General features: G+C 33.1%; 1 protein-coding gene across 1 annotated transcript in view; it reads left to right on the forward strand.

The window, feature by feature from the left end:
• Nucleotides 1-22,164, forward strand: part of LOC129218820 (uncharacterized) — an 86,199-nt gene extending 64,035 nt beyond the window's left edge. The window contains exons 6-8 of the mRNA XM_054853142.1: nt 4,461-4,632; nt 9,225-9,316; nt 21,860-22,164. Coding sequence (XP_054709117.1) covers nt 4,461-4,632; nt 9,225-9,316; nt 21,860-22,164 — 569 coding nt within the window. The remainder of the gene's footprint in view (nt 1-4,460; nt 4,633-9,224; nt 9,317-21,859) is intronic.
• Nucleotides 22,165-23,457: the final 1,293 nt, after the last annotated feature.

The raw sequence follows: 23,457 nt of genomic DNA on the forward strand, positions 1-23,457 counted from the left end.
TGGTCATACTTATACAGTGGCTCCCAAAAGTGTTCGTACACTTTGAAATTTTTTAGTAAAACCAGAATAACGCGAAACTGAATTCGAATATGAAGTCCAATATTTTTTCACATCATTCCTATGTCATTCTAAATAAAACAGTGTAGTTTTTTCAAAATATTGACGGATCTTCTTTTTGAAATGGGTCAAAAAATGAAGAGACAGAGAAATAATATTCCACAGAAGTCATCGTACACTCAAATATTTTCGAATAAATTCATGATTAAAATTATCATATGGCCTTTTTTTATTATTTTTGCATTATTTTGACCCTCAAAGGTCATTTGGCTTTAATGTTTTGTTTATTTATTCCTTAATACTGTGCTTATTTCTTTAAAATGGCTGGTATTCGTAGAAAACCACAAACACCATTCAAAAGTTGAATTTTTTCCTTACAGTAGCGGTAAATTGGTTTGAAATATCTCTAAAATATTTAATTTATTCCATTCTATAGTAAAGTGCTTGATAAAATGCTTAAAAGAAAAGAATCGGACCGAAAACAAGGTAAGAAAAGGTCAACCGGCAAAGTTGACAAAGCGTGATCGGAGATTTACACTGCAGAAATTTTCTTGGCCGTGCGAAAAGCAGAAAGCGCTTTTCGTCTCAAAATCAATGATAAATAAGCTCAAAACGTTTTATAATTACGTCTTACTTACAGAAATAAATTAATTCAACATTTTTGGTTAAATTGTCGTATAATTGTAAGTAGAAGAAAAATTAGGAACTTAATCTTAAGAACTTAGTTGGATCGGTTAATCAGGACGGTGGAGGTGTTCTAGTGTGAGGGTGCATATCAGCGTTAGGACTAGGTAGTTTGGATTTTTTTGATGAAATAATGAATCATGCTGTTCCTTTAAATATTTTAAAAACCAATTTTGAACTCTTAGCCAAAAATTTGGTTATTGGAAACAACTTTGTTTTTTTATCAAGATAATGATAAGAAGCACACGGTTTTCAACGTTTGCGTCTAGTGCCTCAAAAATTGTCCTAAAGTTTAGAAAATAACCCTTCAATCTCCAGATTTGAACTTAATGTAACATATTTAGGGATATCTGGAGGTTAGATTACGAAAATACGGCTTTGAAACGAAAATAGAGCTAGAAACAGTAAGACTCGAAGTGTGGTTGAACACTTACTCGGAAATTACGCAAAAAAAAAGAAGAAAAAAGAATGAAATCTATTTACAGACGTTTAAAAATTGTTGTTAATACTGCATGATATTTTACTAATTAATAACTTAGTAAAAAGTTAGATAATTCAATAATATATAGACATTTTTTTAAGTGTACGAAGAATTTTGTGAGATTAAATTTCCGGCCCTTTTTGGTTTTTGATTTTTAAAAAACTAAGTTTTAATATTTAAAAAAAAATCATTTAGTTTTGTTGAAAATAGATCATAGATCTTATAATTAATTACCTGTTCAGAAAAATTAATTCTAACCAATGGATAAGGTCCTATTTCATTGAAAAGCGTAGATGTACGAACACTTTTGGGAGCCACTGTACATACGATTTCCTACCCAAACGTATAAATCAAATTTATTTTACAATTCCAATGCAAAAATCAACTAAACTAAACAACCAATTATAAAATAAACACTGATACTAATTACTATACGATGAATTATTTTAATACCGAATAATTATATACGATCTCTTAATTTTTAATAACCATTTGATTCCTATAAACTACTACCTATCGTAACTGAGTAGGTTTAGTTTTAAAGACTTTCGCGTTTTGTTAAATTAGTGTTTGACTAAGGATTTGGTGGGTTGTCAGTTACGTTAGGTAGTAGTTTATAGGAGGCCCCGACTTCAAACGTATGTATGTATGACCAATTATTTTTGACTTTTTAGTTCCTCTTCGTTTTTTGAAGTCGGTTCTTTTTTCATTTGAAAATAATTTATTTTTTGCTTTTTAGTGGTGTAAATATAAAATAAGTACGTAGGGTAGAATATGTGGTACACTCCTTACGTACATCTCGAGTGAGAAAGCGTCTAGCACAGGAGTCTGAAAACAGCTAAGATGAGCAAAATAGAGAAAGAAATACAGCACAGCGTCTCGGAGACTTCCGAAGACTGAAGAAAGGCTTTTTCAAATACGCAATTATTTACAAAGAAAATTGTCTTTATCATCAGTTTGACTTATCAAAGTATGCTTTACGAAATAAATTCACGAATCATTAAAAAACAACAGAAATCGCTTTAACTTTGCCCATATAATTTGAAGAGTTTTCATGATTTTTCAAGGATCCCATCTTCAGATACCGACCTGATGACCATGGGATCACCTGGGAAGTATATACCTTTTCAAACGAGAAAATAAAAAAGAATTTTCCAAATTGGTCTATGCGTGTTTGAGTTTACGGGGGATATATATAAAAAGATTCCGACGAATTGAGTCTTTTTTGAAGTCGGTTAAACAAAGAAAAATCTTAATGCGCATAACATTTTATACGATTGGCACTAAAAACTGACCTTCGTTCCTCTCCAGGATTTATTTAATTAGAACCATTTAAATGTCAATGGTTTTCCTAACTATTTTATATTTCACAATAATACGTGTCACGTAACTCGTGAAAAAAGTCACATTTCTCTTTACTTGGCCACGTTATAGATCAACACCACACTAGAAATAGAGTATCTACTGTGATGTTGTATACATGAAGATCAAAATACTAGTGAAGCAATGATACTAAATAAATTTCCTGTTTGCTTCAAAGGAGTTTTTATTCGAAATTTTCGATCTGACTACTAATGATTAATACAGGGGAAATATTTAATGGCGGATGTACTCTCCCAAAGCAAGAGCCCGCCTAAAAAGAAAAAATACCCCTCAAAACACCCCACCCCCGCCCTTAAGGGGCTCCCCTGGTTAATATTAATGTTTTATGGTACTTTCTTAAACACTGAGTAAAGGAAGTATATTTGTATCTTTGTTTTATGGAACTTTCTTTAACAATGGATTTTGTATTTAATCGTTTAATATTGAAATTAAATGAAGTTTATTATTTTTTGCCTATAACTTTTTCTAAAGAACAAATACGGTGAAGCAAAGGTTTGGAACCTAAGTTAAATCACTCCTATCCATTAAACAAGAAAACCATAAAAATCGTTTCACTAAGTGAGACACTATGAATTTACAAGCAACAAAACACGAGTATGAAATTTGAAGAGTTAACTTGATTTCTCCAGGATCCCTCATACCCGGACTTAAAGACCATTAGAAGACCGGGAGAAGTATACCGTTTCAAACAGAAAAAGAATTTTCCTAATCGGTCCAGGCGTCTTCTAGTAATCGGGGAGCATAGTACAAAAAAAAAGTTCCAACGAAGTCTGTTAATTAGTATTGCCATAACTGTAAATTAAACTGACGGCGTTATGAAGTATTACATCTAGAATACTTGTCAAACTTAAGAAATCGGACGCACCAGTTACGATGTATTTAATAAGGAATATAAATTTAATTGTCAGGAGGAAGGGGAGGGATTTTTGTTTCCATGTCCCTTGCATTCAACACTAAATATATTTCAAAACTGAAATATTAAAAAAAAAACTTTAATGTCTAAATGAAGTTATTTATTAGCAAACATTTTTTTTAATTAAATTAATTACTTCAACTATTTTCGTGGCTAAATACATTTAATTTACTGATTTTTTACATGAGTAATACATACATTAGTAAGACTATAGTTAAAATTAACAGGCGGCTCCGTGAAAATCAAACATCCCGATGCGAGAGAATTAAATATTCTTCAAGACAAGATTCTTCCGTTGAAAAAATGCACCGTTCACGCCAAAACCACGTGACCTGTGACGTGACGGAAGCTGGTCTACGTAGCCACAACGTATGAAATTTAAAGTTTCTTAGATATCTCCGGGACCCCTCATCGGATCCAGACAAAATTAACATGGGACAAAAAAGAATTTTACAAATCGATCCAGTATTCTCGAAGCAATACGAAAACATACATAAAAAGCCGCAAGACGAAATCATAACCTCCTTTTTTGAAGTCGGTTCAAAATTCTTGCTGAATAGCAATTCAAAAACCTCCATTACAAATCTACTCCTCCACAGCACATGACGATGGTTGCCGCGCCATGCTATTGTTACTACAGTGAACTCCCGATTATCCAAGGCCTTTCATAATTTCAAAAGATTGTTTGTGTGGGTTGACGGGGATTGGTGTGTTTTTAGTTTCAAATATTCAGAATACTTATCGTCTTTAGTACACCTTGTCTCTCAAATTATCAACATAAAAACATACAACAAATGCAGCAGGGAACAAATTTCATAGCGGCGGAACTTAGCATTATCTACTTAATTTGAAGTCTTAAAGCTGAAAAACGCTTCGAAATATGAATTTGCTTTGAAGCACTTAGATACTATTCCTTTGAAATTTAATTCTCTGATTTAACAGATGATGAAAAGACCTCCAGCAAAGATTACCTGAAGCCTTGCGAGAAGGAGCTTCAGCGACAGCGTTTGCTTCGTTACCAGTTCTTTCAGAAAGGCATTAATATAGTTAGTGAAGACGGCCTCAGATGTGATCCAGATGGAAATTATTCACCGAGACAATGTGACGAAGAAAGGTAATGATTTTATTTTCCAACGCTTTATAAACGCATGTTTTAAAAGATGTTTGGCAACGCTGAAGTCAGAAATGTCTTGAGACACAAAAGGTAAAACGAGCTGGTGTGTGCATCACATGACTTCCTTTTACTCCAATTTAATGATAATAGTGCCTCGGAGTAAGCAAAGAAACACTTTAAATGTTTTCATCCCAAGTGTGTTGCGAATCGAAGCAAAGAAAACTTTGTATACAGATAAATTTTCCCAATATTGGCAATTTTAATGTGATTCAATGGTTAACTCTCTAAATATGGCCAAACTGAAACTAAATTTAAAAAAAAAAACGCCAAATTTGTCGCCAAGTGTATATTGCCAAGTGTTTGCCAAATTATAACAGCACTTGAGTTTGCATTGAAATTAGCAATGACTTTACCCCAAAAAGGTGTAAAAGTCCCCCTTAGGAGCATCTGAATGCGACCAAAAGGGAAGGTGCACAACTAGACTTCACTAGGAGTCTACTTACCAAATTTCAACTTTCTTTGACATACCGTTTTTGAGTTATGCGAGATACATACACACATACGTACATACACGCATACGCACATACACGCATACACGCATACGCACATACACGCATACGCACAGACATACGTACATGCGGACGTCACGAGAAAACTCGTTGTAATTAAGTCGGGGATCGCCAAAATGGATACTTCGAGTGTGTATACGTTCTTAGGCATATATCCAAGTGTGGTTGGGTTGGAAAAAAAAAAAAAAACCTCAATATTCATTCGCGGGCGAGCAAAATGGAAATTAAGGCCGATTTTCGAGTGAAACTTTTTTCGCGAATACAATGCTTCTTTTTTTGTAAAAGGAAGTAAAAAGCAACATTTGAACTTAAATCAATCTACTGTGTCGTAGTTCAGGAAAATGAGAGCTGCTCAGCAACTAGTAAACGTAAATAATACACATTTCTTCTACTAACTTTTTTTTGTCATTTATTCCGCTGGTTAGCTCTTTTGTTTGCGAAACTGCCCCATTAAAAATTGCTTAAGGTTACATAATACCCAAAAAATGAGACAAGTATCTTTTTTTTCTGTTTTTTTTTCCCCTGGGTTTTTTTTTTTTTTATTGTATATATGATTAATACTCTAGGTTCTAATTTTTTTTATCAGAAATTAAATTAGTTTTAGAGATATTTCAAGTCTACTGAGCTTCTTAAGTCAAAATAATTGACAGCTGAGAGTAAGCGGTGATATTGTGCAGAAACATATTCTTTTGAATAGGAAAACTTATATGTAATCACATTAAGATGTAAATCAAGCTCAAATGGTGTTTTATTGCGTTTTATATGTGGGGAAATCATATCAGAAACCTATAACGGTTCAAGCATTGTTAGTGTCGTCTTGATGTCACTGCAATACAGTGTATTCCAAGAATAACTATCTGTTTTCCTTATCAGTATCTTTAATAAAGAAAACGAATACATGCGTAGAACAAGGAACATATGAGGCAGTAAGAAGCAAAGGGATGCAAGTGGACATTTTAAGGTTTTGAGTAAAACGACTATAAAAATAACGTCCTAGGTAGGCTGACATTGAATTTTTTTTCTAAATCATGCTATACAACAGCACCTACCACGGCTACTAATACTACTATATCTTGTCCCGAGACAGAGGAGGGGTTCACCTACCATTTGTACGGGTTATCTCCAAATTTTTAACTTTGCCACTTACATCCCTTTACTTCTCCCTGCCTCATATATACATAAGAATTTTATGAAGTTCAACATATCCACCTTGCATATTAACGTACAGAGACCAATGTTACGCTACGGAGCGAAATAAGTGCTTTAGTTGATCAGCTGTGATACTGCTGACTGCTGTTACAGTCCTCGCGCGCAGCTGATGCAGACTTGTGACTTTAACCTTATGTACAAGGGGTTTAATGCACAGTAAACTCCCGATTATCCGTGGAATTGGGTAGCGCAAGTGCCACGAATAGTAAAAATTGTGGATAAACCGCAAAAGGCTAAAATAAGGGACAAATAAGTAAAAAATTGTCCCTCCTCAAAAACTTAACTGTATTGACGCATAATACTTTCTACAAAGAGTAAAAATGTTTGATATTTTTGCACAATAGACCTTAACATCAATAGAAAACAAGTATTGCGATGAAGAAAGCACAAAAATAAATAAATAAATAAATAAAACAAAAACAGCTGAGTTTAAATTTACAATTTTTCGACAAAAAACAGCTATTGGTATTTGCTTTCTTCTTCGAAAATACATGTTCCGGACTGTCGATTGACTCGTGAATAATCCGCCTTGCGGATAATCCGCTCGCGGATAATCGAGTTTACTGTAAACCCAAAGCGAAGAAGTAAAGGAACCTTAGATCAGATGCATTCGCTAGATTGGTGGCTGTATTCTGCATTTTTGCTGGTACAGTTCTTCATGTGTTTTACAACCCAGCTTCCAGGAAACGATGGCTATTCTTTCTTTTAAGGAGAGCATTTCTCCAAACAATTGTGAAAGATATCAATACTATACATTAGGGTTTTCATTCATCGGGATTTCTGGAACACCCTATAATTGAGGTGATTAATTCAGCTAAATATTTTGCTTACTTTACATTGTGTAAAAACACAATTTCTTTCCTCAAATTCTTAAACTCCGTGCAAATGCTTATAGTACCTCTGTGCAATAGACACACACACACACACATATTCAATTATTTGCATGTGCTTGTATCTACTTCAATAATACAGTGGTGCCCAACCTTTTTTCACCGAGGTCCGCACATCATATTAAAATTGTTATCGCTGACCAGAACACATAAAATTACAAAACATTTTTTAAATGTCTGAATTAAATGGAAAAGAAAGAGATAAAACCAATAATCGTTGTTAGTATCACTTGATGCTTGTTTTAATAATGGCATCGATGTTCCAGAAACCAGTTTCAGAATATTTGGTTCCATATTTGTGTGGTTTTCAATTTGTAACATAGAACGAAGCAAAGGGTAGTGGGTTGAGCACCCCTGCAATCATGTATAAAACATCTGAGAATGCGTATGTGATTACACAATTTAGTAATACAACTCATTTTATAACACATTTCAGAATCTTTTACATGCATTTAAATTACTTAAGGCTACGCAGTAACCTTTTTACAAGATTTTTTTGTTTTAAAATAATCAATGAATTATTTTCAGCTTATATTTTAAACCGAGTCTTAAAAAAAATCAATTTGGCTTGTCGTTATTTAAACATTTAAAAAAAAATCAGTTTAATGGTAAAAATAAGGTATGAATTTGAAATGAGGGAAAGTGATAGTATATTTATCTACGCATATTTGTTTATACATTTATGTCTCTAACTGAGCCCACTATGACTGCAAACAATCATGCTTCGCAAAATATAAATATTTTTTGAAATTATTTTTTGATCCTTCAATGATTTTTAAGCGTGATTATTATAAACAAAACAGTGGTGCATCCAAAAAAAAATAGTTTAAAGGGGAGGGGGAGCTTTTAAAAATGATTTTTCTCATGTGAAGTTACATTAGTATCTTATATACAACAGCCATTGCGAGATCAAAAACTGCGGGAGGAGCTATCTGAATTCGTTTTTGTTTTTTCCTCAAATTTTTCGAACACATAGGGAAGGGTGGCCCAAAGCGGGTAGGTTTTCGAAGAACTCTCGAAAATTGTAGTTTTTGGATTTTTATCGCAACAATTTCGACTTTATTTCCTAGCAAGGTTCTTGAACTTCAAAATAAAAAGTGATTTTTGTATTATTTCAAACCCAATATTTATTTATTATCAAACAATACAAACACTTGAAAAACCCGCTTTTACACTTTGGTACAGATTCTCGACCAGTGTCCACGGTTCAGTAACACGCTGTTCGCAGCCCATGAGTTGGGAACCGCTGTATTAGAGGAAGGGAGTGTCAGGAGCTCTCTCCTCGAAAATTTTCGAAATTGAAGTCCTAAAGCAAAAAGTTTTCATGATCTTTGATGATACGGACGTCAGGAAATTTTGGAGGAGGGGGGGGGAGAGCTCTTCTTTATGTTTTTCCTTTCCTTTTTTTTTTTTTTTTTTCAAAATTGAAGTCTTAAAAACGTGATTGTTGAGTATATTTGACAACGTTTTAAAAAACAGTTTTTCAAAATTGAAGCTTCGATGTTGAAAAAGAGCGAAGTGTTTAGAGTGGCGCAGCATTTTGAAGATTTTCATGTTTTCAGGCGGTCTAGAAAAAAAGGAGAAAAAATTAAGGAACGAGGAGAGGGACTGTAGTAGAGCATTAATCTGCAACTAGTATTGAAAAGTTTAAATATTTCTTTCCCAAAGCATTAAACTGTTTTCCCCATTTTATTATTATCATTATTATTATAGTTATTATCATTGTTGAAATAGTTGAAATAACATCATTTTCACAAAACGCATTTTTTTCTTAATTTCAGTAAGAAAGAATATTTTTGAAATACATTCATATCAGCATTCTATGGGGGGGGAGGCACGGGCCCTGTGGGCCCTCCCCCTGCTTGTTCCACTGAAACTATAAAGTATTATAGTTCAAATGATTTTCAACTTTTCTCATGTGTAGGTGTGTGTGCACAGATCGACTAGGGGTTGGCATCAGGAGCTACTACATACAAATAGATGAATACCGAAAACTGTTGACTGAGATGAAATGCAGTAAGTCAACTTAGAATGCAATATATACCTTAGTTGATTTTTTTCGCTCCAAATTTAATATAAAGAGGAGAAAAGGTTTGTATTTTAAATATTATAATTAAAACAAAAGAAAAGCATGCTCTCACATACATCAGAACATTATATTTCTCAAACACAGAAGAAATTAATTTCTTCTCTCTAGGGCTCTCGGGGGTGTAAGAGGCGTTTTTTTATTTTTTCCCCTTTACTATGTCTACCTCTTACCTATGATACATACAGCAATACTTTTTACTTTTTTGATCGTTTTCCACCTGATGTCCTTTTTAAATTAGCCTTAAGAGGGAAAATTGTATCAAGAAAGTGACCGAGGGCTCCCCTATAAGTGTGATATAGAATATCCCCAATTGTAGGGGGTTCGGGGTTTCTCACCGGAGGAAATTTTTAAAAATATAAGGGAGAGTGTTGCACATTGGGACACTTTTCATATTTTAATTTTTAACGTTAATTATTTGAATCAAATTTAAAATTTAAAAGTTAATTAAAATACCCCAACATACTACTATGCAATATATTTTTTTTTTAATTCAGACAGTTTGAAAATAAAATACTGCCAGCCATTTAAAGTAAAAGTTCCTAGCTGTCCCAAGGTACAACATCCTATTGTACTTTGCGACACATCCTGTTGTACTATGGGAAAGTCTTCATGATTCAAGAATTCGCCATATACTTGAACAAATTTGCACAAGAAAACGAAAAAAAATAATTTTTTCTATGGTAATGAATTAAATCATGAATATTTAGATATGCTGTATGAATAATGAATTATGAATTCTTACCTAATATTAAATGTGTTTAAAAGACTATATAAGATTAGAACATTGTTCCATGTTCCTATACATATCTTAATTATTAAGAACCATGCATACGTTGTTCCTTGGAACGTGTCCTGAGGTACAAAATGTTTGGCTATCCCAAGGTACAATCACCGCGTCGTTTAAGAAAAATCAAAATAATGGTCAATCTAGATGCACTATCATAATTTTCTCATAATCAAAATATTTAAAGTACATCTCTTTTATCTATATATATAAAAATGAATGTTTGTCTGTATGTCATCCATGAACTCAAAAACTACCCGGCAGATTTGGCTGAAACTTTCACCGTTTGTTATTTTTGGTACTGGGAATGTTTATAGACCAGTTCGAAAAAAATCCGATCGATAGTTCCTTTTTTATTCCAATTTAAGTCACAATCCATTGGATAAATACGAATAAAATTATCGGCTGCAGAAGTTCTTTTCTTTTTCTTTCGGTGCTTATAATTGCACAGGTTTTTATTTTTGATGAGGACTGCAATCTGAGTGCTTTGCCTCCCTTACGCATGATATATTTTTATTACACATATAAACAACACATGAAAGAGTTTTACATCACAAAGAAGGGAAGGTACAACCGGAGCGAGGGTGGGAGTCGAACCCACCGCCTCAAGTGTGCCAATATCAAGCGGTCACTCAGACCGTTCGGCCACTGAGGCCCCCTGCAGAAATTAATTCGCGTGAAAGATCTCATTGATAAGAAGTTAGCTGTTGCCATTTTTCTTGAGTTTGAACAAATAAATTCTTTCTTTATTGTTTTATGGCTTTTCATGCAACGGGGGATTTAAAACTTTTTCTATTTGATATTTTTAGCGATTGATTGATCTTGCAAACTGCGTGAGTACAACATTTGAGTATAGTCACGGCTTCACTTGATACCTGGACCGATTATTATGAAAATTGCTATATATATGTATTTTTCCACGGAGAAGGTGCATAATATGCTCATTGAAGCCACTCGCCACCAGGCGGCACTGCAGAGTAGCAACTTCTGCCCCGTTCAACCGATTGTCATGAAAATCAGTATAATGATGTTTTTTTGTTGGTGTAGCAACGCTCGTCGGGTACAGCTAGTAAAAAAATAAAATTCAGTTGATTAAATTTACAAATACAAAGACAGAAAAAGAATTAAAAATGAAGGAAATATTTACTTTGGAGTCATAAAATTTTCTTTCTCTCACAAAGTCTTCAATTTTACACATTTGATGTTGATTTTTACTATGGCACCATTTAGTGGTGAAGGTTACTATTAGAGATTACAAAAACATGGCTGCTAAAAATAGATTCTTAGAAATTAGCAGTGTCCCAAGGTACAACACTCTCCCCTATATAAAATTCTGCATTTTGAAGCCTTTTAGGATGTAGTTGGAACTACAAAAATATTAGGACAGAAAAAGGCAAACAAAAATGTTTTAAAGTTATGTACTCTTTCGCAAATAAAGCTAATGCACAGTAAAAAATGTTTTTGATTTGACAAATCATTGACAGCAGTTGATAGAGAGAAAGTGCGCGGGAAGAGAAAAAACAATGTATTGTTACTTGCTCACATTGACTTTCGGTACAATTAGTTTTAATCACCCCTCCAACTCACCGACAAATACAACAATGAATTTAGTATAAAATGATCAATTGTAAAAAATGCTTTAAAAGAAATGGTGTACAGATTTAGAAAACAGGTAACAAGAGAGTAACATACTGCCCATTTGAACAAATCATAATTTATACACTTTTGATAAGAACTAAAATTGGAACACAACTTTGCTTCGGATTTTCAGAGACTCGTCTAATTAGTTCCAAGGAATCTAGAACAATTAAAATTATTTAATTCACTTCATTTGTACTTTCCAGTATCTGATATTTTAGTATTTTATTGTAAATTTTTACACTCCTGTTCTAATTTTGTAAGAAACAGCTATTTTGAATTTAAAAGAAAAAACACTATAGATTTCTCAAGACAACAACTTCTCTTCAGTTGCAAGTGTGGTAGAAAACAAAATGGAATAGAGGTAGTGTATTTTTTTCCATGCTGAACAGATTGACAATATGCAGAAGTAAAATAAAAGCAAGCAACACCAAAAGAGTTTCTAAAATACTGCATTCGGAATTAAATAAGTAAGGAGGATGAATTTGACATATATTTGTATTCCTTCTCCTTCCCCCCTCCCATTTATGGTTTGTAGCCACACTTATCCAAATTTCCAAAGTTTTCAAGTGTATTAGAAAATGAAATTTATTTTTTCAAGTACTTTTCTTCTTTTTTTTTTTTTCTTTGGAACGAATCATACTATTTTCCGGGAGTGGGGGCCCCCTAGTAAAGCCGGGGTCCTAAGTTATAGCTTGCTTAGCTTGTACGTAAATTCAGGCCTGCTCCTCACCCCTCTCCATAAACAACGTTTCTGTGTCATTTACGTCCTCTATTAAATTTTTAAAAAATCGATTCCTCCATTTTTTGACGAGTTGCGACTTGTGCAGTCATGGAGAGAAAATGGAGCAAAGCATTCCTTCTTATTTTAATAATACTTGAGCCACATACAATGTGCCAGTTTATCAGGAACAATGTAAATACAAAGTGCAAATCATAAAAAAAAAAAAAATAAGGGAAAATTTTCAGAATACATTTTGGATCCCTGTCGAAATTTCCGTTGGCGAGATACTCTTCTTATCATTTGTATCATGAGCATTGAAATCAAACATTGTACACTAATTTTAGGGTAACTTTTGGCATTTGTGTTTTTTGAGGCTCAGTCATGACTCATTCATCCCAAGATCTCAATTTTCATCCATGTAATTGTTTTTTTTTCTTATATATTGCGTTATTTAGTCATAAGCTATTGGGGAGGGGATTCAATAATTCCCTTATGTTTAATTAATTTCTTGTCCACTTAATTATATATATATATATATATATATATATATATATATATATATATATATATATATATATATATATATTAGGGTGGTCCTTATTTATATGGGAAATTTTTTTTTTCGGAATTCAACAAGTGACGCCCCCTAGTTTTGTGACACTATAATAAAAAGTAATCAGTGCAAAATTTGAACTCGATTGGTCAATAATAACACGTGCCCCTAGGACGTTGAACTTTAACACTTTTGATAATTTTCGCACAAATCTTCGAGTTTTTACTTCAGACCCCGTAAATCGTTTCTCCTATGTTTGCAAAATATTTTTACAGCGAGGTAGCACAAAAATTAATCTTTTTAATTACTTCATATCGTCTGAAGATTTTACATTGAATAGGAATGAAATATTGCTTTAGAAACTTTACCTTAATCGTACGCTTTTCTCAATGTATCTCAATCGAGTGCATTTTTTTCCGATAGTCTTGGAGTGCCTGTAAAATACTAAATTGCTTTTGTGACTCATATTTGGTAAATTGATTGTGAAATTCTTCGATTAATTGTGCTCCTCTTTCAGTTGTATCATTCACAACTTTCAACATTTTAACGATATCTCTTCCCTTTAAATAGCTTAATTCATTTTGCCATGAATCAGGATCAAATAGGAAAACATCTTTTGGTGTTTGTAACTTATCAAACAGTTTTATTGACTTGTAATTGATTCTATAAAGAGGAAGATCTTTACTAAGAAAGTATTTCAATTCATCTACTGTTATCTGAAATTTTTTATACCGTCATCAAACACGTCTTCTTATTCAGCAAGCATTTTTTTGAAGTAGTCTATTCCTATCTTCAAAATTAATTCCTTCATCCAATACGGACGAAGCTACTAGTTAATCCCCTAAGTACCATAAGTGATTTATACATTTTTCAATCACTGCTTCTGCTGCATGTTTGTCTTCATTTTGTACGCTGCAGGTTTTTTAGACACTAGACTTTATATTAATTTAAAAGGCCTAGAATGGGTTGCTGCGAAAAACTATATCTTCATAAAACATTTAACTGTAAAACAGTATTTACGGGCATTTTCTTCATGTAAGGTCAATTTAAATTGTTTCCTAAATATATAAATATTCAAACAATAAATTCCTTTTGCCACCCATCTGGCTCACAGATAAGCTCCAGGTTGGCGAAAACATATCCCTGTAGGAGGGAGGCCTTCACCAAGAAATATTATTACACGTTATGAAAATTCTCTAATATTTCTTACTGCTTTCTATGAACAATGATATGTCATCAAATTTTTCTTTTAGAATTTAAGTCGTATGTGTAATTTTTGAATTTTGAAGCTCTTAAATAATGGAATATCGAGTCTAGAACTAAGAAAGGCAAGAACTTCTTTAAAGACACTCTGCAGTACGATTTCAAGTGCATGATGATAGCAATACAAATGCAATATATAACCGTTCAGTTTTTGCTCTAAAAAATTACATGCACAATTTATACGGCCGGTATTGTAAGCCGCTGTATAAAAACACTACAGCTTGAACAGTTAGCAACAAAGAGCAATCATCAAAGATTAACACACATATACAACTGAAGAAATATCTCAGAAATTCTGAGTAGCTGTTCAGCATTGGAAGCTATCATGGTAAGCCTATCGGCGTTTTTTTCCAGTTACATCTGGATGTAGCTTTGTATCTCAGGGAATAACTAAAGAATCTAAATTTAAATTCATGAAATCTAATTTTACCTCTCGAAGATTTTCTCTTGCTCTCTTAAGGGATGTACGATTGATTATAAGATTATTTGGATTTAAATTTACTGTATCTACATAGGCTGTTAATAAATGAGCAGCATTTTTGTCCCTAATATGGCATTTGTCTAACATTGATGAAATTCGAGCAGATCTCAATAGTTGTCAAGTTTTTTTGCGTTGTGGTAGACCAGATATAGAAAAAAGGTTCAACAGGTTAGAATAGATACCCATTTCGGTTCCTAAATCTTGTAAATTGCAAGATTAATTTGATGATAATAAAGGACTATGTACTGAAATAAAAGGCAGTTTAAAGAATAGATTTTTACATTATTCCGATCTGAAATTTTTAAAAATTTATATTTAAAATATAGAAAATAGAGTTTATTTTTATGATAGGGTAATCGAGGATTTTTCAAAATTTAAATTATAAGAGTGCATAAATATTTAAGAAAATAACTAAAGAACATTGAATTAAAATATAATTGTCATTACTAATATTTATAGCATCGAACGAGCGCGAATAGCAGCGGTATGCCTGTCCCAAGGCCATTGGTGTACATGTACCCTATGTAATATGTAAAATTTTACAGAATGAATGGTTGGTCTGGCAGTAGCAACATCTATAGAAGGTTCAAAATTACTTTAAATATGAAACCTAGGAATATTTTTACATAAAAATGAGAAAATCCGCAATTTTTTCTTCAAAACTCAAAAAAGGGGGCCCTAGGGGCACGTGTTAATATTCATGGATTAACTTAAAATTTTGCATGGATCATTTATTTGTATAATGGAACAAATTGAGGGGGCGTCGTGTAAAATATCTACAACTTCAAAAATAAAGACCACCCTATTAGGGTATTCCTTATTTATATGGGAAAAAAAAATTTCGGAATTCAACAAGTGACACCCCCTAGTTTTGTGACACTATAATGAAAATTAACGTGTGCAAAATTTGAACTCGACCGGTCAATAATAACACGTGCCCCTAGGCCGTTGAACTTTAACACTTTTGATAATTTTCTCATCAATCTTCGAGTTTTTACTTCAGACCCAGTACATCGTTTCTCCTAGGTTTGCAAAATATTTTTACAGTGAGGTAGCACTAAAATTAATCTTTTTAATTACTTTATATCATCTAAAGATTTTACGTTGAATAAGAATGAAATAATGCTTTAGAAACTTTCTTTAATCGTAAGCTTTTCTCAGTGTATCTCGATAGTGTGTATTTTTTTCCGATAGTCTTGGACGGTCTGTAAAATAAATTGTTTTTGTGACTCATATTTGGTAAATTAGTTGTGAAATTCTTCGAATAATATTGTGCTCCTCTTTCAGTTGCATCATTCACAATTTTCAGTACTTTAACGATCTCTCTTCCCTTTAAATAGCTTCCTTCATTTTGCCGTGAATTAGGATCAAATAGGAAAAAATCTTTTAGTATTTGTAACTTATCCCTCAACAGTTTTATTGATTCGTAATTGATTCTATAAAGAGGAAGATCTTTACTAAGAAAGTATTCCAAACCATCTACTGTTATCTGAAATTTGTTAAACAGTCATCAGACACGTCTTCCTTATCACAAGCATTTTTTGGACTAGTCTTTTCCTATCTTCAAAGTTAATTCCTTCATCCAATACAAACAAAGCTACTAGTGTAAACCTAAATACCATAATTGATTTATGATTTTTCCAATCACTGCTTGTGCTGCATGTTTGTCGTTGTTTTGTACGCTGCTAGTCTGTCAGACATATTATATTATTCAAAGGAGCCTCGATTGGGTTGCTGCGAAAAACCATATCTTCATACAGCATTTAATTGCAAAACAGCTTTGTAAAACAGCATTTAAGGACTTTCTTTTCATGTAAGGTCAATTTAAATTGTTTCCTAAATATAAAAATTTTTAAACAAAAATTCTTTTTGCCACCCATGTGGCTCAGGGATAAGCTCCAGGTTGCCGTAAACATATCCCTGTAGGAGGAAATTCACCAGGAAATATTATTACAAGTTATGAGAATTCTCTGTAATATTTCTCAATTCCGCTTTTTACAAACAATAATATGTCATCAACTTCGTCTTTTAGAATTTAAGTGGTATGTGTACTTGATTGAAATGTTATAAGTTCTGAATGATGGAGATCTTTTCACAAAATTTTGAAGCGCTCAAATAATTGGATATCTGATCTAGAACTAAGAAAGGCAAGAACTTCTTCACTGTTAAAAATTCAGGAAGATTTTCTGGTAATTGTTACTGTAAAATTGCATCGCTAACGCATCGCTGATTTTTACGGTAATTTATACCGAGAAATAAGCGATCCCAGCGCCAACTGGTTGTTGTGGCCTACCGAGGAAACCGTAAAATTTTACAGTAACATTTGATTTTTACGGTAATAGTTACTGGCAACATGGATGCCAGTAACAATTACCGTAAATTTTCCGGAAAATTTTTAACAGTGTTTAAGGACACACTCTGCAGTACGATTTCAAGTGCATGATGGTCGCAATCCAAATGTAATATATCATCGTTCAGTTTTGCTCTAAAAAATTGCATGCATTATATGGTTGGTATTGCAAGTCGTTGTATCAGACACTACAGCTAGAAGAGTTAGCAATAAAGAGCTATCATCTAAGATATCATATACAACTGAAGAAATATCTAAGGAATTCCGAGTAGCTGTTCAATATTAGGACCTGAAGCTATCACGGTAATCCTGTCGGCGTTTTTTTTCCAGTTACATCTGGATGTAGCTTTGTATCCCAGTGAATAACTACAAAATCTAAATTTAAATTCATAAAATTTAATTTTATCTCTCGAAGATTTTCTCTTGCTCTCTTAAGGAATGTACTATTGATCACTAGGTCATTTGGATTTAAATTTACTGCATCTACATAGGCTGTAAATAAATGAACAACATCTTTATCCCTAATATGGCATTTGTCTAACAGTGATGAAAGGCAAGCAGATATCAATAGTTGTCAAGCTTTTTTGCATTGTGGTAGACCAGCTGTAGAAAATAAAATTTCAACAGGTTAGGATAGGTATCTATTTCGGTTTCTAAATCTTGTGAATCGCAAGAATTTGATGATAATAAAGGACTATGTACTGAAATAGAAGAAAATTAATTTAAAATATAGATTTCAACATTGTTCCGAGTTGGATATATTTTTTAATTTATATTTTATCTATGGAAAATACAGTATATTTTTATGTTAGGAGTAATCGAGAACTTTTCAAAATTTATATTTTAAAAATTAAAAATTGCATAAGCATTTAGTTATGTTTATAACTAAAGAAAAGCGAATTAAAATATAATTGCAATTACTTGTATTTATAGCATTGAAACCTTGCGACCGTATTTGCCACACCTATTACATACACAGGGAATTTTGTAAATCAAAACCCCCAAAGCCTGGAGGAGGCAATTTGTTGTTGTCAAAGATCATTCATTAATGGCCTAGGCCGTTCATTAATGGCCTATAGAATCTAGGGCTCGACCGATGGCATTTTTTGGCCGATGGGCCGATGCCGATTGTTGGCCGATTGTTCAAAGATGGCCGATGGCCGATGGCCGATTGTTTTCCTCCAAATGGCCGATTGCCGATGGCCGATGGCCAATGCCGTTGGCCGATGGCAAAAAAAAAAAGAAAAAGAAAAAAAAATCAAACAGAAATAAATTGATGAGATTGTCAGGGATTTAAAGTATCATTGATTAATTTCACTTTACTTCCTTTTTACGAATAAGGAATTGTAAACACAAAAAGAAATTAGATTTCGACTTAAATTTCGATTTTACGATCACCATATTTATACATATACTCTTGTGATGTCTTCATGCGCGTAAACTTGCGTCCCTCAAAAACGTTATGAAACAGTAAGTTGAAAACTCATACGTATGTAGGTAGTATGATCTAAAAGTTCGAGGACAAATTCTATAAAACCTTACCCTGAATAGTTCACATTGCTGAAGCACATCTATCTACAAAATAGTCACCTTGAACGACTATGCACTTCTGCCAACGTTCGTATAGCTTTTAGAAGCACTCCTGGAAGACATTTTTCGTAACTTCCTGTAAGGCCTCTTGCGCTGCTGCTTTTAACTTCATCGTGGGGAAGAAGGCGACTTTCATGTTGAGGATGCACATTTCGATTGGTCAATACTCTGATATGACAAACAAATAACATAACGTTTCGTCGGAGTTAGCTCCATGTGACTTTTACCTGTTCCCAGCAAAAAACATTTGCATGGACGCCGCTTTCATCCGCCAGGAGAAGATAAAGCTGCATCATAGAAGGTAGCAAAAAATGGCTTCTAGGCGTGTTCCCAAAAGTTATATGAACACTGGCAGAAGTACACAGTCATAAGACGACCTTTTGAAGGTGGATGTGCTTCGGTAATGTGCACTATTCGGGGTAAGGTTTTATACAGCTGGTCCTCGAACTTTTGAATCGTACTACGTACAATCTGTATAGGGTGTAGTTGTGCTTCTCCTTTTTTGACTGCTGTGATTAAAAAGAAAGAACAACAGAAAAAAAAAAGAGACTGTTTAATAACCAATTGATTAGTCTTTTTTTTAAATTGAACATATAGCTAAGATTTCAGTAATATTGTAATAATGTATGGATTTAGGTACATTAAACATAATTAAAAAACATTAAATTATGTTGTTTAATCATTCAAAAAAAATTAAGAATAAAACTATGAAACAGGAATATTTTTATACTTATTTAAAATTTATGAATAGAAAAGTTTGCATTTTTCAAAAAAACCTATAACAGTGACATAAATTTTGCTGGAAAAAGAAGTAGCCATGAAAAGAGCGAGATTCTTAAAATGCAACTACAATAAAAAAAACTCAATATTTACACCAAGTTAATAACTGAATACATATACTACGTGATCTGATGTTTGCACAATATTGCGCAGTTGGACTGTTTAATCTTTTATGAAGCTTTACAAACAAGTTCAAATTAATTTTTTCAATTTAACAATAATTTTCTGAAATTTTAAAAAAATTTGATAATAGAAAATCCTTGAAACTTTTAATAAAAAAAAACTAAAATAACTTATTCATTGATTTTATATAAATAAATAAAAATAGTTACAACAGAAAAAAATCGGTTGCTATTAATGATGCAAAAAAGACGGCGCATTACGAAATATAAGTGAAACAAGTATGAGAAATACGCAAAATGACACTCCTTGACCAAAATAAATAATCGCTAAATATTTAAAAACTGCTTGAAACGACGAGGTAGGGTTAGGAGATCACCCTCTGATTTTGGAGTAACTCACACTTCGGCCCCAACCTCGGCCTCATTTTCTTAGTACAGAACCGCTACCACCAACGCCTCGGAAGAGTTTCTGAATCTACTTCAGCACTTCCGAAGAAAAAATTCAAGTCCCTTTGATTTCCGAATTATGTCACCATTGAAAACGTCTTTAATCAATTTCTTACATTAATGCTTTAAATTCTTTCTAAACAATAGATAAAGTTTGAAAAAAAAATCTTTAATTTTATGAACGGTGTTAGTTTTAAACAACTCAGAAGTACAACTAGAGTTTAATTTCAGAAATATAGGGAGTGGAAGGAGGGGCACGCAAATGTTCTCGGAAATTCAAAAAATAGTCGTAAAAAATAGAGTTCATAATAATCATAAACATTCAGCAGAAAAACCCTTTCAAAACTTGCACCCGAGTTTGTTTTGACGTGTAGTGGCGGAATTAAAATATAGCAAATGTTGCAATTGCGCGAGAGGCCCCATAACCATAGGGGCACCGTAGGAGTTAAAAAATGCTTATGATAAATGTTTTACAACTTCTGTGATAGAGAAATAGGGCCCCAAAATGTATTTCGACGGGCCCCAAACTTGTAACTCCGCCGAAGCGATACAGAAAAGACTGCATAACTGTGATTCATATAACAAATACCGAAAAATTACAAATTGCCGTCGGTTCAAAGGGACTCTAATAAAATGACACAAAAACTGGTTCCGCATTCTCATATTTGTTTCCATGGTCTGAGATGCTATATTAGTTTTGCATTGAAATAAGTAATAAATAGCCACAAAAAATGAGTAAACAGGCTTTTCAGAACACCCGAGCGAAAACAAAAAGGGAAGTGCACAACTGGAACGTACGCACACCCCACATGCGAAAATTTATCCTTCTACAGCTTACCATTTTTGAGTTATGACTTAGGAGAGATGCATACGTACATCCAGCTGCAAGAAACAACGCAATAATTAACTTGTTTGGTACTTGAATGCAGTACTAAAAACTCTTTTAGGGGTGACTAAAATAGAAATTCATACTGAAATTTAAGTAAACAATTTTATATAATAACAATAACTCCCTTTACTTTGTACTAAAAAATAAAACAGCAAAGGTCCTTTCTTTTTCAAAAACATCGGCCAATTACATCGGCTTTTCGATGTTTTTTAAGGCCGATGTTTCTTACAAGTTAGCATCGGCCACCGATGCCGATGCCGATGGCTAAATTTTTGAACCATCAGCGCCGATGCATCGGACAGGCCGATGCATCGGTCGAGTCCTAATAGAATCCCTTGTGTCCATCTTGGTGGGAAGAAACTTTCCCCTGCCGCTTGGTAGGAACAAGCGCAGAAGAGCGGTACGCTTGACTCAAGGCCATTGGTGTACATGCACCCTCTGCAACATGTTAAATTTTACAGAATGAAAGTGAGAGAATGGTCGGTATGGAAGTAGCAGCACCTATTGAGGTTCAAAATTACTTTAAATATAAAACGTTAGAATATTTTTACATGAAAATGAGAAAATCCGCAATTTTTTCTTCGAAACTCAAAGAAGGGGGCCCTAGGGGCACGTGTTAATATTCATGGATTGACTTAAAATTTTGCAAGGATCATTTATTTGTATAATGGAACAAATTGAGGGGGCGTCGCGTAAAATATCTGCAACTTCAAAAAAATAAGGACCACCCTAATATATATATATATATATATATATATATATATATATATATATATATATATATATATATATATGTGTGTGTGTGTGTGTGTGTGTGTATATATATATATATATATTAATTCATTCCAGATTGTGCTAGGGATTTGATAAGTGCGACATCGCATATGCAGTTTTCAAGATTCAAATGCAAAGGTTTTGGAAATTACGATCTTTTACAATGCTTTGATGAGAGTGAATGCTTTTGCATCGATGAAGATGGAGACATTACATCGAAACCTATTAAGAAAAAAGACTTGAATGAAACAGTTTGCTTAGAAATGTTGGAGCAACTCAATACTTTGTATGATGAAAGCACTACTAGTTCAACACATACATTAGACGAAACTAGTACTACTGATGATTATGACTATTCCAACTATGATGAATATGACTGAATAAACTTTAATAAACTGTAATAGTACTATTTTTACACTTGTCGTTGCAGTTGAAATTTATCATGCAGCTAAGTTATTATTCATAATGACTATACATATACTGTTAAAAAAAAAAACTGAAAATTCAGGTAGTTTTCTGACTGATTTTAACAGAATATTTCCGTAATGCTTCAAAATGTATTTTTTCCTTACAAAAACGTAAACATCCCGGCGAAAACGGAATTTTTCCATTTCTAGGGTTGCCGCTGTGCTGTACTTTGCTCCGATTAGTCTTCAAGTCATGATAAACATCACTTATTGATAGTGCTTATTAATCAACACTGTCAAATTTTGCTAATTAAAAGCATATTTAGAATAACAACTCAGATGCTGTAGGCAAAATAGATAGCTTGCTATTTCATGTCTGGAGAGTAATATACTCGTATGTCGAAATTGTTTATACGCCTTTGAGCTTTGTAGGTTTGGAAAAATGTTCGCGCCATTTTTAGACTGGCAGATGTGTTTTGATCGCCCTGGTGATTTGATGTGGGTTTTACTGAGTCAGTATTAGAATATTTTTGTGGTTTTAATATTTTGCTCAATACTTTGAACAATTCTATTCGTTAGTCATATTGTGTGCTCTAGCAGTGAGAATAGTTTAAGGATCTCGTGTTATCAATTTAAAATAAAGCCTATTGGATTAGCTGTATCCAGATGCATTTAGCACCGCTGGTCATATGTAAGTGTTGTTGAATATCTTTGTACATGTTAATATACAAATGTATTTTCCTTGTTAATATGCATTTGATAGAATTCCGATGATAGTTTATTTAGAATTTATACAACTATTATAGAGTTATTTTTTATTGCTCTTACGCATTCTTGAAAGTCATTAATACGCTAAATGCCATTTCGTATCTATACCGGAGATTATCGTGGTGTGCGAGCAAGATAGGAAAAATCACTCAGTTTTTTTTTTTTTTTTTGGGGGGGGGGGGATTCGCTTCACAGTTTGGAATCCTGAAAGTAACTATTTTAAATCTTCTATACATATAATAAAATAAGATGTTTGTGTGTGTGGCGCGCATCCCGGGAAAACGGTAAGGCCTAGAAAGATGAAATTTGGTATACAGGTGTAGTTTTTGCTGAAGTTGTGCACCTCGGGCTTCGATTTTTGATATTTTAATTAGAAAAAAAGTTATTTAATGTTTTATGTGATTTTTAGCACTTTTTAGTACTTTTAACCTCACAGACCCCGAACCAATCGCGCCAGACAAATATTTTTGATACTATAGTGTCGGAAATTTAATTTTA

This window comes from Uloborus diversus, chromosome 3 (genome assembly GCF_026930045.1).
Source record: "Uloborus diversus isolate 005 chromosome 3, Udiv.v.3.1, whole genome shotgun sequence".
NCBI lineage: Eukaryota > Metazoa > Arthropoda > Arachnida > Araneae > Uloboridae > Uloborus > Uloborus diversus.